Consider the following 15,443-nt stretch of genomic DNA (forward strand, 5'->3'; position numbering starts at 1 on the left):
CTTGGTTAGCTACAACTGCTACATTTAGATGAAGCAATGAAATCCCCGTAACCATGCTTCTGCTTCTGTAAGCCTGCTTCTTGCCACCCCAACCCTATATAAACTGCCTGAGTTTTAACCTCAGCATGCTCAGTCCCCTGAAAGACTGAAGCGTCCACAGGTACCTGTGTAAACAATAAATAACTTCTTGCACTTGCATCCAGTTGGTCTGATCTCGTCTCTTGGGGGCAAGGGCCTTCCCCCCTGACAGACTCCAAACTCTTGGGGTCTGCTGGGGTCTTTCAACTTGTACTGTTTCTTCAATGATGGATGCTGAGCTGAGAATGCAGCTCAGCTGCTAGCTTACTAAGCCAGAGTGGGCCTGAATTCCATACCCAGCACAAAATGAAACCTCCCTCAGCTACGTGACACCCTACCTCAAGAAAAACTATGCAGAAAGTACTAGCTCAGCCCTACACAGTTCAGTCATTCTCTACAATGCTGCCACAAGCCTGCTGCATACCTTCTTATCAGGATTGTGGGGAAAAAGCTGGTTCTGGTCCTAACTGGCCTAGAGCACAGGCATGCAAACCTACCTCCCTGGCTTCTGGAAGCAAGATGTACCACAGGCTGTTGCTACTTCACCTCCAGCCACCAACAGTGCTGGGCTAACAATCACACATGCCTTATAAGGGCATAACTGGCCACCTCTTGAAAACTTAAGACTTTCTCAACTACCCAGCCCTATTAAACATTTGCTCAAGCTTGAAATCTCCCAAGGCAGGCCATTTGCTATTGGTCTCCTGGATGGGGCTAGTATTCAGGCCTCCATCTCCATGCTCTATTCTGAGCTTTTTATTCCTAGTAAGGTTAAACCTCACTCTTACTCTTTGCTGTTTTAATTCTTCCCATGGGTTTGGGAGCTCAAGAAGAATTGGGTGTTTGTTTGTGTAATTGTTCATCTCTTCCATCTCATTTCTTTTCTCTGCCAATATGCAGCTAACACAGCAGACTACCTGCATATCTTTCCTGTTTTAATGGCTGCACATTTGGATAAGCTCCTGCTGAGCTAACACCTGAGCCTGCTACATGCCCCACTGCCTGCACCAAGGAGCATGCATCTGATGGCTGTATGTCCCAAAGACGCACCTTGCAGCCACACGGGATCATCCCCATATGTGGCCAACCTCATCTTTCATAAAGATGTGCTGCACTACACCCAAGTTGCAGAGGGGGTTGTGAAGCTGGCAAGGCAGCAGGAGAGCATACCCTTCCATGGCACTTTGGAATAGATAAGTTGGTTGGGCTTACTGCTTTGGAGGCAGCATCCTCAAAAAGTACCCTCCAGTGCTGTGACCACTCACATCACAGCCAAGGCAAGTGTTCTCCTGTGCCATAGGTCCAGGCAATCTTAGCTTCATTCCTGTGTCTGGCATAAAATACCCTGACAAAAGCAATTTAGGAAAGAAAGGGTTTATTTCAGCTCACAGTTCCAGGTTACAATCCATTACTGTGGACCAGTCATGGTATCAGGAAATGACATAGCAGGTCACATTGTATCCATAGTCCCAAGGCAGACAGCAAAGAATGCCTGTACTCAGCTCCTTCTGAGTACAGCATTTAACATTCTTCCTACCTCAATTAACCCAAGGAAGGAAACCCCTGACAGCTGGGCCCAAAGCTAACCTAACCTAGATAATTCAGCATTGAGATCCTTTCCCAGGTAGTTCCAGATTGTAACAAGTTGACAAATGAAGCAAACCACAATCCCAACACAGAAACAGCATTTTTAGCCACAGCCTCCCTTCCTTATCAATGTTTCACACTGATGCAAATACAGCCCAACTTTAAAAGTCCCTATAGTGTGAACTTTGAAGACATTATGATGGTTTATTTGTCCCAGACAGGATACCAAAGACAGGGACAAAGAATGATTGTACCCAAGTGTGGCTTGAGGAACCACCAAGTTTAACTGGGGGTATTTACCAGAACCCAGGCAAATCAATGGGCAGCCACTATAATGGAAATCCATCTCTCAGCAACCATTAAGCTCCCACACTTCTTACACTTACAGAACTGCCCACCATCCATCACAGGTTTCTGAAAGAACTATAACCTTGAAGGCCTCACAGCTTTTATTGTTACATGGAAACTATTTCCAGTATGAGTTCATTCATGGAATCTAAGGAAGCAACAATATCTAAAGGTTTTAACACATCTTACACTCACATAATCTCTCCATCATGAGATTTCATTCGTGCTACTGAAAGGACCTGTGACACCTGAAGTCTTTTCCACATTGCTTATATTCATGTGATTTTTTTCACCACTGAGTTCTTTCATGATTTTAAGGCAAACAGGAAGAAATGAAAAATTAACCACATCTTGTACACTCATAGGGCATCTGACCAGCATGAATTAACTTACTTCTCTGAAAAGAAGTATGACAAGTGACACCACATTGGTAACAAATATAAACTTTGCCCAGCATGAATTCCTTCATGGATCTGAAGGACATCCTGACCCCTGAAAGGCTATGTCACAGTTTACATATAAAAGGTTCATCCCTGTCTTGAGTTCCCAACTGTTTTATGTGGATGGGGACATTTTGTAACATCGTTTACATTCAAAGGGTTTGTTGCCAATATCTGTTTCATTCATTTGAAGGAAATGGGGATAAAGGAATTAGATATTGTTGACATTCATATGGGTTTTCCACGCCATGAACAGACTGATGTCTTTTAAAGGAACTATGCCGACTGAAGGATCTACCACACTGAACACACTGATACGGTTTCTCTCCAGTATGTCGTCTTTCATGTGATCGAAGGTAAGAGCGATGTGTGAAGGTTTTACCACATTCTTTACATTCATAGGGTTTCTCTCCAGTGTGGCTTCTTTCATGAAATCGAAGATAATTGTAACTTGAAAAGGCTTTGCCACAGTGTTTACATTCATAGGGTTTTTCTCCGGTGTGCGTTCTTTCATGCAATCGAAGCGAAGACTGGCATCTAAAAGCTTTCCCACACAGCTTACACTGATAGGGCTTTTCGCCTGTGTGAGTTCTTTCATGTACTTGAAGTAAAGAAGGGTAAATGAAGGACTTACCACACTCTTTACACTCATACAATGTTTCTCCACCATGAGTAATTTTATGTCTATGATAAGAAGCCTGACATCTGAAGGCTTTCCCACACTCTTGACATTCATAGGGTTTTTCTCCTGTATGAATTTTTTCATGTAACTTCAGAGAAGTAAGCCATCTAAAAGCTTTCCCGCATTCTTTACACTCATAGGGTTTTTCTCCGGTATGAATTCTTTTATGTAACTTAAGAGTCCTGTGACTTCTAAAGAATTTACCACATTGTTTACATTCATAGGGCTTTTCTCCAGTATGAATTCTTTCATGTAACTTTAGGGCCCTGCTATATCTGAAGGTTTTACCACATTGTTTACACTCACAGGGTCTTTCCTCAGTATGAATTCTTTCATGTAATTGAAGGGCACTGAGATATGTGAAGGCTCTGCCACACTGTTTACATTCATAGGGTTTTTCTCCAGTATGAATTCTTTCGTGCAAATGAAGGGCGCTGAGACCTCTAAATGCCTTCCCACAGTCTTTACACTCATAGGGTTTTTCTCCAGTATGAATTCTTTCATGTAACTGGAGGGCACTGGGATACCTAAAGGCTTTACCACACTCTTGACACACATAGAGTTTTTTTCCAGTATGATTTTTTTCTTGTTTTTGAAGGGAACTGGAAGTTTTATCACACTGATTGCCATCATAATCATTTTCATCGGTCTGGCTTCCTCCAACTTCCTTGTAGTCATAGTTATGATGTCCATTGTAAGTCAGGTGATATAGTCCAAAGGTCTTTAAACATACCTCACATACAGAAGGTCCACTCGAAGTCTGAGTTTCTGTGTATCCTTCAACCCTTGTAAGAAAATTAGAATCCTGTGGCTTCTGTTCATATTCCTCACGTTCATACTGCGTACACTCAGAGTGAGAGACGATGTGCCTATTAAAAATGAATGACACATGAAAATGTCTCCACCTGCATTGCTGCTCATACTAAGATTGGTATATGGATAAGGTTGCTCCACCCTGAGCACCTGCTTCATTCATTACCAGAGTATCTTCTGTGAGAGATGACAAGCACATTAGTGACTGTTCTTTTACTACTGTTTGCTTATTAGACCATCTATTACCCAAAACAAGCAAAATGCGTGCCTTCATACGAAAGATCTGAAAATAAATGGACTGATGGCTCTAAAACATGGTTCCCATAGGCCTAAGACCAAAATAGTAGCATTTGTCAATGGAGGGTCACAGAACTGGTTCTGAAACACTATGCAAAATCTAAACTTAGATGAAGGTACACATTTGAGGTAAAAATTTTCTACTGATGAGTAAATTTAAAGTTGGGCTCATTTGTTAATTTGTTCTTAAATTTTCATGGCACATTAAATTTCTCTGAGGGACATTTACTTCCCCTTGGCATACAGATTACCTTAGATTTATTTCAGGTTCTTCATAATGTTCTTCAATTGTCTGGTCTTCCCATTCGTACCCTGAAACACAGTCACGGAAAATGTGATAAATTATCACAACGCACAGTTACAACTATTTCTAATTTCTTCACCACATTCTTCCCTTTCCGCATCCAAACTACAGCGACCATCAATAACCAGGAACATTTGTTCTCTAATTTATGGAATGAAGGTTATATGATGCCCTCACCTATAGCAGTGAAGTTCCTGAAGGTTTCCAGCATCACATCCCCATAGAGAATCTTCTGAGAAGAATCCAGCAAATCCCACTCTTCCTGGGTGAAGTTCACAGCCAGATCCTCAAAGCTCACTAGATCCTAGAACATTCCATATTTGTATATGAAAGAGGAGGTGAGAACAAACATCTGTCCACATCTGACAGTATGACAGCATAACTGAGTGGTTTAGTAAAAGCACTGAGTGATGTTCAGAGACAGCAGACAGATTGCTCTCCTCGTTACTGCACCCAGGAGGAGATGTGCTGCTTCCCCACCCCATTCTCTTTCTCCATCCATCCCTAGATCTTGTCCCAGGCACACCCTATCATCTGATACATACAACAGCATTAACATTAGGGCTCAGGAGGCTGTCTGTCCTTGTAAGTCATGCTCAGTGTTTAGCCTCTGCTGGCCTGAGGATTAACATCCTCTCTAAGAGACTGCACTTGGACATAAATGATAAGGGTAAATGACTCAGCATGGCAACTCTGAACACTCCTGTTTCTCTTTTGACAGTCTATTAATCACTTCCAAACTCAAGAGACATCTCGAGGATCAGCCTCTCAAAAGTGACTATGGACTATGTGACAACAGCTTTTCTGCCCAGATCTCCCAATATTAAGCTTCTGTATCAAAATGATGACTGCCCCAGGCAAGGGATACACTCCATCCTCTGCTCAAACTATTCCAACTTCACTTTTATTTGTCTCCACTCAGTCTTATTCCAAGCTCATTTCTTCTTTTCCTCAATACACCTGGTTGCCATACAAATGTAACCATTAATGCAGATTTGAGGTTCCCTAGAAAGGCCCAAGGAAGGATACACCAACTGTTACACTGGACCTCACTTTAGACAACCTCAAAGAAGCCAGATAAACTGTTGTCCCAAATCTCTAGATGATAATTAGGGCTACCTCTTCAGGAGAGGAAGGAGGGGAACAAGAGACAAAGAAACGGTACAGGCAGTTTAGTGATGAGAGCCTTATCTGTGCCCTTGAGCATGAACTGAAGATGCCATTAAGAAAAAGCTGGTTCCTTCTAGTCAAGTAAGTCTGGGTGGAGAAATGCTTTGTGTCTGCCCTTAAGAGTTAATACAGAACCGGAAGGTGGTGGTGCAGGCCTTTAGTCCCAGCACTTAGGAGGCAAAAGCAGGTGGGTCTCTGAGTTTGTGGCCAGGTTGGCAACCAGAGCAAGTTCCAGGACATCTAAAGCTATACATAGAAACTCTGTCTCAGAGAAGGAAAAAAAAAAAAAAAGGTGATACAATTGAGCTGGTCAACAGTTGAGCTAAGGGACAAACTCCAGGGAGGGCTGACTAGCTGTAAGGTAAGCTAAAGGGATGGGAGGAATAATTATCCCATTAATGAGATAATGTTCATTTCCCTCTAAGCAGCTTTAGGGTCTCCTGGGTCTGTCTGCCTTTCTGAATACTCAAGATGAAGCTTGCCCTTTCTCTTGCACTCTCTGTTCCTTTTCTTTTGACGCAGGCCAGAGCATAAAAGAATGGTTTTTCTGGTACTTGAGTTGTTTCCATTGTTCTCCAAAGGCCATGTGAATGCCTGTCTGCCCTGTAGCTAACATCTGAGGTGGCTTAACTCAAATGGCATGGATTTTTCTCTTCCTCTTCATCACCCTTTTCCTAGCAGATGTCAAGATTTAAGCCTTCCTGCCTTGGGATTTTTCCTTTAAACTCTTAATAAAATTTCCTCAAGCTTTCCTTTGGGCTCATTCTTAAATTCTCTTATTAATGTAACTAAAAACCCTATGAGGACTAAAGTTATGTTTTAAGTTTAAACTTCTGTGCTTAAAAGAGTTATAAAACAATGGCCAGTGGTGGGAGACAGAGACAGAAGGATCTCTGTGAGTCTGAGGCCAACCTGGTCTACAGAGCCCCAGGACAGTGAGGGCTACACAAAGAAAAATCATCTGGAAAAATGAAAGGGGAGGTAGGGAGAGGAGAGAGGGAGGGAAAGTGGGTGGAAAAGAGGGTGGAAAACTATAAAACAAATGCCTCTGACCTATAAGCCCCACTTGCCCAAGGACAGATTGCTTACTAGAATACTGAGTTGTTTTTCACATAAAATGACAAGTCATGTGTTTTCACTTCTGTGAATAATGTTGGTTGCCCCAGCTGCACAGGATGTGCTTGATCCCACACAGGAGAGAGGTACATAGGCAGGAAGCATGTCAGGATGTATGCTTGCCCCCATTGGACAAAGGCAGGAAGTAGGCAGCCTTGTGAGTTTTGCCTTTATAAGTCCCATTCTCTGGGAATCCTGGGTACGAACCTGGCTAGTGTCCTTCACCCTGGCTAGTATTTAACAAAGTTTGCTTCAAATTTGGCTAAAAAAAAAAAAAAAAAAAAAAAAAAAAAAAGTGGTAATGGTCTTATTCTTGCTCAATGAGGCTCAACAACCCCAAAAAAGACCCCAATTTTCCTGGTAACATCTAATGACTGTGGCATTACTTGTTGTTGCTAAGCATGCTGTTCTAGTCATTATTTTAGGCCATTGACTGGTGAAGAAAATGGAAAAAATGTCTTATTCTTATATGGCTTACATGTACAAACTATAAAATAGAAAATGGCTATTTAAAAGTAGTATTTCAGGTGCACTCATAAGCAGAGGAGGACATAGGTGGCCATTGAACAAATCAGGATTCTCTAGCAGAGTAAGACTGGAAGAATTAGTAAGATATATATTATATTGGATTACCTGATCCGGCCTGGATAGTCCAACAATGGCTGTCTCCATGATGCAGAGGCTCTGTGCACAAGGCAGGAAGCCTCAAGTGCTTCAATCTGGTGCCAAAGGCCTAGAACACACCTGGAAAGCTTCTGGTCTTCAGTCCCCAAGAAGCAGGGTTCCAATGTCAGTGAAGGATGGTGGTGGCGGCAGCGGTGGCAGTGGGACAGATGCACTCACCAGCAAGAAGAGAAGGAAGGCAGGAAAGCAACACTGCTTCTTTGGACTTTTCATAAAGTACCACCCACTATACAACAGGGTCTTCTTGACTCAGTTCATCATTCCTGAACTTCCCTGACAGACCTGCACAGAGACAGGCCTCTTAGTTGATTACATATGGTAAAAGTTTCCAAGATTTTGAAGTGGTTAGCTCTGTTTTTACTGTTCTCAGCTTTTCAGCAATACTTTATTACATGCACCTTTCTAGGAACCCTCTGAAGGCTAGTGACTGTGCTCCACCTTTATCTTAATATTGTCCATGCTTTTAAGCCTTAACTTAATCCCCAGAACTCCAAGAGAAAAACTCTCTAATCAGTGAAATGTAACAAATCAACAGGTTAAATCCCAAAAAGTCATATGATATCAACTACCATGAGGAGGGACATGGGAAATAAATGCAAAGACACTGAGATTGAGAAGAAAAAAAATTTCCATACAGGAAATCCACAAAAACCTGAGGAACTGAAAACTTTTGAGACATGAATATACAAAAGACCATCATTTTCCAATAATAGCAGTAAATAACTGTATATACAAATATCAATTCTACATCACATGTACAGCACCTTAGAAAAAAGGGTAGATAAGAGACAAGCCTTTGGACAAGAACCAAACATTTCTAATGAAGGAAAACCAAAAGTCACCATCACAGAGAACAGGAAGTCTCAACATTGTTAAGACATTATGTTTCTTCACTATAATCACCCTCCTCATAACATTCAGAACCAGATTATGTTATAACCAGAACCGATTCTACAGGTTACATGGAAAGGGCGAGCAGGAAAAAAAAATGTTCAACACAACTCTGAAGAGTACACACATTGATACTATCTGACTAAAGATGTCCTATAAAACTACCACAATCATGACCGTGCACTTAACTTAAGCAACGAACACTGAAGCAGAAAATCCAGAAACAAACCCACAAAAATAGACCCAATTTGGGGCTGGAGAGGTGGCTCCAGAGGCTAAGTGGTCCTGAGTTCAATTCCCAGCAGCCACATGGTGGCTCACAGCCATCTGTAATGAAATTTGGTGCCCTCTTCTGGTGTGTAGGCAATTATACAGGTAGAACACTGTATACATAATAAATATTTTTTTTAAACAAATAGACCCAATTTTAGACAAAAGAGCAAAAGCGCCTCATGGAAGAGCTGTGCTGTTCACAAAACAAAATCAATGCCCTTAGCTATTAGGGAAATGTTAATTAAACTATTTTAAGACTGTCACACCAGCCAGAAAATAAGTAACAACAAATGCTGGTGAGGATGCAGGCAAAGGGGCCTTATTCACTGCTGTTGAGAATGGAAACTGCTGCAACCTGTATGGAAATAAGTGAGATGTTCTCAACATTAAAAATAAAAAAAAGAACAATCATATACTTGGATAGAAGCTTGCTATATACTACTAGGTCTATATACCCAACTCTTTTAAAAGTGTGATTAATTTTTGTCCACTTGACATCAACTTGAGTCACCTAGGAAGCAGTAACCTCAACTGAGAAACTGACTCCATCGGAATGGACTGTTCACAAATCTTGGTCAGTGATTGCTGCTGAATTTCCAACCAGCTGTGGCCCCTGTGCAGCTAAGCAAGTCAGAAAAGAAATGCAGTATAGAGCACTCCTCCAGGGCCTCTGCTTCACTCCCCAGGTCCTGGGTCCTGCCTTTGCTTCCCTTGAGGCCCTTTTTCCTACAAGTGATGACACACCAACCTAAGGGTATAAAGCCAGCACCCATGGGAAAGAACGCCAGGTGTTTATTCTCCCAGCCTGGGGTTATCAGTTCATTCGTATTTTTATCCAGTTTCATCCACTAGCCTGCACATTTCAGAATTTCTTCTTCACAAAAGCCAATTATGTATGCACAATTTTTATTATCCACTCACCAGTTATTACAGGTAAGGGTGACAATGAACATGGCTGTGCAAGTACCTACTGTAGAAGAATATGGAGTTCTTTGATCATTTGTCCAGGAATGCTGATAGCTAGGTCATGTGTAAGTTACAAGGGAAAGACCCTACATAAATGATGCTTCTAAAAGCCAATGTTAAGCCGTAACTCCAGTACAGGAGTGAGTTGCTTCCTTATTTTATTAGCTATTAATCAGAGAAGCCCCAGATGTCTCCCAAATAACACACCCTCTTCTGCTCCTCTTGGCTGCCCACCAGAGTTGGTTGCTATTGCTGGAGACAACATACATACTATTACAATGCAGTGAGAAATCAAACTGGAAATGAGCTGAAAGCTTCCTCCCTGCTGGTTGGCTGTCAGTTCCCGAAGGTGCAATGCAGGCTGCTAGAGAGGAATCTTCTTACCCACCTGTGCAGTAGTGGTATAATCATTCCAAGGACAATCAGACTGCTCTCTAATTGGATATGAGGTTCACTTCGTAAGAGAAGCCATGCAGGCAGTTAATGTAGCCAAAACCCCATGTCTGAGACAGGAGGGATGAACTCAGCACTACTGTTTAGCTAAATTGTCCTAGCACCCAGTTACCATCTAAATACTGTTTATACCCACAGACAAATGCTACTCCCAGTCTAAATCAGAGAAGCCTCTCTCTGCAGAGATTGCAGAGATGCACAGCCACTCAAGGTGCTGAGAGTAAGTGGACACCAGAGTACTCAGCCACAAACAGGAAATTGATACCACCACTTCTAAGGCTCAGAGATCACTGTAGAAGGGGCATAAAGAATGAAAGGCCCAGCAGGGCGCTGGTGGCCCACACCTTTGATCCCAGCACTGAGGAGGCATAGGCAGGTGAATCTTTTTGAGTACAAGGCCAGTCTGGACTACACCTGTCTCAAAAAGACACAAACAAAGGCCAAGAAGATAGCAGGATGGGATGTAAAATGCTGATTTCTGAGCATGGCAGAGCTAATACCATTCCAACTTGACGACAAAAGCCATGAGTTTCTGCAATGAAACTGCCAATCCTGAATCGATCACCCCTCCTTGAAGTATGATTACCGAGGGATTCTGGAGGAAAGTCAATCTTCAATTGTGTACCCACTGAGGTGCCCACCAAGCTCCAATGGTAGGTTTACCCATGGTCACACAGATGATCCTGGTTAAAACTGTGGGCCTCAAAACAAAAAGGGGGAGGGGGGAGAACATGAGTATTTCAAAGGGAATTGTAAGCAAGAGTTGACTAAAGAGGATGAAAGGGAAATTAGGGAACAGGACATGACAATAATCAGAACATTCTTCATACATAATGACATTATTCAATCATGTCCTGATGCATGCCTGTTATTATCCATAGAAAATCCCAAGAACTAACAAAAAGTCAAGGCATTAATAAGATGCTACAGCAAACTTATAGGAAACAGGATTAGTAGACAAAATTCCATTTTCATGTATGTCAGCAATAAACAACAGGTTGTGAAAATAAAAACATTACACTGCTTATATACCACCAATGAGAAAGACAAAGAAAGAAATACATATAAATATATATAGAAATAGAGGCAGGAGAATCAGGAGTTCAGGGTCATTCTTGCCTACACAAGATCCTATCTCAAAAAATACATGCTAATTAATTAATAGAAAAGTAAGAGGTGGCTCAGTGGTTTAGAACACAGCTGTTCTTTCACACAAGACCTGGGTTCAATTTCCAGCACACAGGACAGTTCAAAACCATCTGCAACTACAATTTTCAGGAGATCTGATGCCCTCTGGTAGCCTCTGCAGGCACTAGGCATGTAAGCGGTATACAGACATATATGCAAGCAAAACATTCATACATATAAAAGTTGCCACACAGTGGTGCTGCAGCTTTTAATCTGAGTTGAGGCCATTCTGGCCTCTGTAGAGAGCAGTTTCCAGGACATCCACTGTTTGGAGCCCTGTCTCCAAAAAAAAAAAAAAAAAAAAAAAAAAAAATTGTAGTTAATGTCTGTAGTTCTTTGCTATATTTGCATGCATTTCTGTCTTTCTCCTTGGTGGTATTATATAAGCAGTGCAATGTTTTTTATTTTCACAACCTATTGTTTTTTGCTGACATACAGGAAAACAGAATTTTGCCTACTAATCCTGTATCCTTCAGATACTAATTCCTTGAGTTCCTGTTAGTTCTTGGGCTTTTCTGTGCATAATAATATCTTCTAAGTCTCAATAGCTTTCTGACCTTTTCTTGATATATGACATAGTTTTGTTGTCCCCCATCCTAAAGACTTGGCATGATCATAAAATTTTTCTTAATTGTGTATATACTGGATTACATTGGCTGTTAATTTTTCCTTTTTGAATGTGGAAATTAGCATGTGCTCTACCAGTGAGATGCAATAACAGCCTCAGGTTTCTGTTGGTCCTACATACCTGCCTTAACTTCCACTTGACCATGATACAATAGCTTTAGGTTTGTTTTTATTTGTAATTATTTTTGACTGTTTTTATTTTCTACATTATTTGTATGAGTGTTTTGCCTGTCAGTATGTCCATATACCATCTGTGAGCCAGGTGTCCAAGGAGGACAGAACAGGGTGTTGTATGAAGCTATAGATGGTTGTGATCTACCATAGGGGTACTTGGAATTGAACTTGGGTCCTTTGAAAGAGTAGCCAGTGCTCTTAACTCAGCCAGCTCTCCAGCTACAATTTTTGCAATTTAAAAAATTCTATATTAATTTTTAACCTTATTTAATTTTATTTTTTCTTTTTGAAATGGGGTTTCTCTGTGTAGCCCTGGCTATCCTGGAGCTCCCTCTGTAGACCTGGCTGTCTCCAATTGCCTCTGCTTCCCTACTGCTTCCTTTAAAGGTGTACACCACTATCGCCCAGCTAATTGCAAATTTCTAATAATCACCTTACTAATGGGAGAATTACTGCCAAATTGCAGATAGACATTTGAGCTCAGGCCATGCCTTGCTTGATGTCATTCAACACTGGAAAAGTTTGTCAGGCTGACTTGCCCTGAGAGACAACATTTTAAAGCAGCTTCTGAATCCATTTTGAGGGAAGGGAACTGCCTACAGCCCCTGGGCAGATCTAAAAACTAGGATATCTGATTGCCCATGCAGCACAGACTAGAAAACAGATTATTCCTGGGATTAGAAAAGTAGAAAATGGTCAGGGTGTGTTGAAACTACAGGGAAGGTGGGCATATTAAAATCCTATCATTCATTTAATCCCAGTACTTGGAAGGCAGAGACAAATGAGTTTCTGTAAATTCAAGGCCAGCACACTGAAAGTTCCAAGGCAGCCAGTAAGACTGTATCTCAAAAAAAAAAAAACCTTAGGCATAAAGGCATATCCCTTTTATCCCAGCACTTGATAAAGGCAGGTGAATTTCTCGTGTGTGTGTGTGGTGTGTGTAGTGTGTGTATGTTTAAAATGTTTTAGACAAGGATGCACCTCTCTTGCTTAGCCTCAGAAAGTGATAGACACCTGGCCTGAACCCAACCTATTATCTGATACCTGATTGTCCCTACAGCTTCAGCTCAACGGAGTCTCTATTTGTCCACTGAGACCAGGAGCTCACCTCAGACCCTAGTGTGCCTTTCATCTTACAGCTGGAACATCATAACAACAGTTTCAAACCTGACTCTTTCCCAGACTTAAAGTTCCCTTCTGGGGCTCATTGATCATGAGTTCTAATTCATCTCATCAACTGAAACACTATTTACATTTCTCTCAGCCAACTTCTAGAATCCTCTGAACTCTTCTGCAGCCTCTTTATCTTAAATGCATTTGTAAACAGCACATTTACATACATATATATTTACTGCGTTATGAAATTAATATTAGTAATTACAATTTGCAAAAAAAAAAAAAAAAAAAAAAGAACCTGCCTTAGCCTCAACCAGATTATCATTGGAAGCATGACACCTTTTAAATTTCTATTCAATAAATGCTGACATTGTAGAAAGATGCAAATGTATTTGTCTATGTTTTTGGCACATGACAGCCACAAGCCTAAAATGCAGTTCCCAGTTTCAATTATAGATTTAAATAATACCCACAAAAATGTTTATAATTCCTTATAAGTAACAGAAAACTATTACTAAAGATTATATACAAATTTTTTTAAATAAAAGGTCAGCACAATACAGATGAACCCACAGCACACAATTAACATTCCCAAACAAATACACAAGACAACGCACTATTTAGGTAGAATAAAAAGACCCACAAACCAACTAAAAAAATAAGGAAACAAACTAACCTTTGATAAAAGTAGCAAAGGAAATCCACTCAGCAGTCTTTTCTAGAACTGTTTCTGGGACACCATTCTTAAGAAATACTTTGGACAAAGACTCAGAAAATTTCACAAAATTAACTCAGAGTTGATACTAGACCCAAATGTGAAATACAAAGTCCAGAACGTCTACACTACAGTGCAGAGAACACAGCAGTTAAGTGCGACACCAAAAGCACAAACAGGGAGCCAGCGCCGGTCGGTGACGTCACCAACCCGGAAGCTACCCCGCAAAGGGCGGAGCCTTCTGCTCCCCGCGCTCTGAGCAGACATGGCCGGAAAGGCGGAAGTGACCAGAATCCTCCGAGCAGGGCCTAGCTGAAGATGGGCCTAAGGTTGCCGCATGAACCTAATAGGGTGCCCGGTCCGCCGGCCGGTCCCACCCCTCCCCCAGCCCGGGGAGGGCCCAGCACACCGGCTCCCCCGGCTCAGCCGGCCGCTCTTCCCTGTCTGGGGACAGCGGCCCCGCGCTCACCATGGCGCGGCTGCTGAGCTCGACCGCGCTCGCCTCACAGCTCCCCGCAGTGGCGCTCACAGCGCAGCACACGGGACAACGCGATGCCTGCTTAGGACACGGAGCAGAACACACAGCATGGCGGCGGGAAAGAACCCACCTTCCGCCTCCCGCTGATGCTCTTGATTGGACCGCCTCTTCCGAAGTCCTGATTGGCCAGATATGCACCACAAGCTTGATTGACAAGAGTTCTCTGGATACTACTGCATGAACAACCCGTCTCCATTGCCCTAATTGGCTAATGTAGCCTGCATGACGAGGCAGTTCTTTAGGCACTTGAGTGGCCAGGCCCAGAGGTTGATTAGCTACCACTCCCCACGAGGGCCTGAGTGACAGGAGCAGCTTCCTTTGGCACTTGTGAATGAATGGCCTGCCCCAGGGCCTGATTGACTGCTGAGACCTGAATGACAGGATCTGCTCTCTTAGGTGGATGAGCTGAAATTAAAAGACGTGGACCACACAGCCTTTCCTGGCTCAAGGCTCAAGATCTGCATGGAAGCAGAACTTGCTTTTGCCTCCCAGAATTGTCACTGCTGTCTTCTCGCACTCAGTGCGTTCTTGCTCTTGGACATAGGCTTGCTTGTGTGAACTGTCCATTACACAGTGCCCAGTGAAATAAGATACCTTTGCCTCACAGCTAGACTAGCGCCCAACTCTCCCCGATCAAACTGGAACCGGATTTGAAGTCCTCCAGGGATCAGGAATTTCAGGAAGGCACACCAAAGTTTTCTCAAACTTTAACAAGTTGCACATTCTCCTTTTAACCGGGGGGGGGGGGGGGGGGGGAGAAGAAGAAGAAAGCACACATACATTCCAAGCCAAATGTAGTGTTGCTTTTCCTGCAATCAATCTCAACACCAGGGAGTGGAAGCAAAAGAAACAGAAATTACGCATATACTTCAGGCGTAAAAGGGAAAAACTTCTCGTAACATACACAAACTGAACGAAATCCAGACCACTTTGCCAGAAAAGAAGGTGTTTGAAGGAGCCTTACACACTGAAGATACACACAT

At 42.3% G+C, this 15,443-nt stretch overlaps 2 protein-coding genes across 2 annotated transcripts in view; both read right to left on the bottom strand.

Moving 5' to 3' along the window:
* LOC127217161 (zinc finger protein 14) overlaps positions 1–14,103 on the bottom strand; it is an 85,465-nt gene extending 71,362 nt beyond the window's left edge. Inside the window, exon 1 of the mRNA XM_051178030.1 lies at positions 13,884–14,103. The gene's annotated coding sequence lies outside the window, so the exon portion shown is untranslated. The remainder of the gene's footprint in view (positions 1–13,883) is intronic.
* Positions 1,840–14,461, bottom strand: LOC127217160 (zinc finger protein 14). The gene is made up of 5 exons (XM_051178029.1): positions 14,392–14,461; positions 7,469–7,801; positions 4,727–4,853; positions 4,497–4,557; positions 1,840–4,004 (listed from the first exon to the last, which is right to left on the bottom strand). The coding sequence occupies exons 2-5, from the start codon at positions 7,505–7,507 to the stop codon at positions 2,633–2,635; spliced, it is 1,599 nt and encodes a 532-aa protein (XP_051033986.1). The 5' UTR covers positions 7,508–7,801; positions 14,392–14,461; the 3' UTR covers positions 1,840–2,632.
* Between the last annotated feature and the right edge of the window lie 982 nt (positions 14,462–15,443).

This window comes from Phodopus roborovskii, unplaced genomic scaffold, assembly GCF_943737965.1.
Source record: "Phodopus roborovskii unplaced genomic scaffold, PHOROB, whole genome shotgun sequence".
NCBI classification, from domain to species: Eukaryota; Metazoa; Chordata; class Mammalia; order Rodentia; family Cricetidae; genus Phodopus; species Phodopus roborovskii.

Excerpts from the sequence above, each read along its gene's own strand:
- LOC127217160 (XM_051178029.1), bottom strand. The coding sequence starts at position 7,507 with ATGGAGACAGCCATTGTTGGACTATCCAGGCCGGATCAG. Across the intron at positions 4,558-4,726 it reads CAGGAACTTCACTGCTATAG|GGTACGAATGGGAAGACCAG; the intron begins GTGAGGGCATCA and ends ACTGTGTTTCAG. Across the intron at positions 4,005-4,496 it reads GAACCTGAAATAAATCTAAG|GCACATCGTCTCTCACTCTG; the intron begins GTAATCTGTATG and ends CATTTTTAATAG.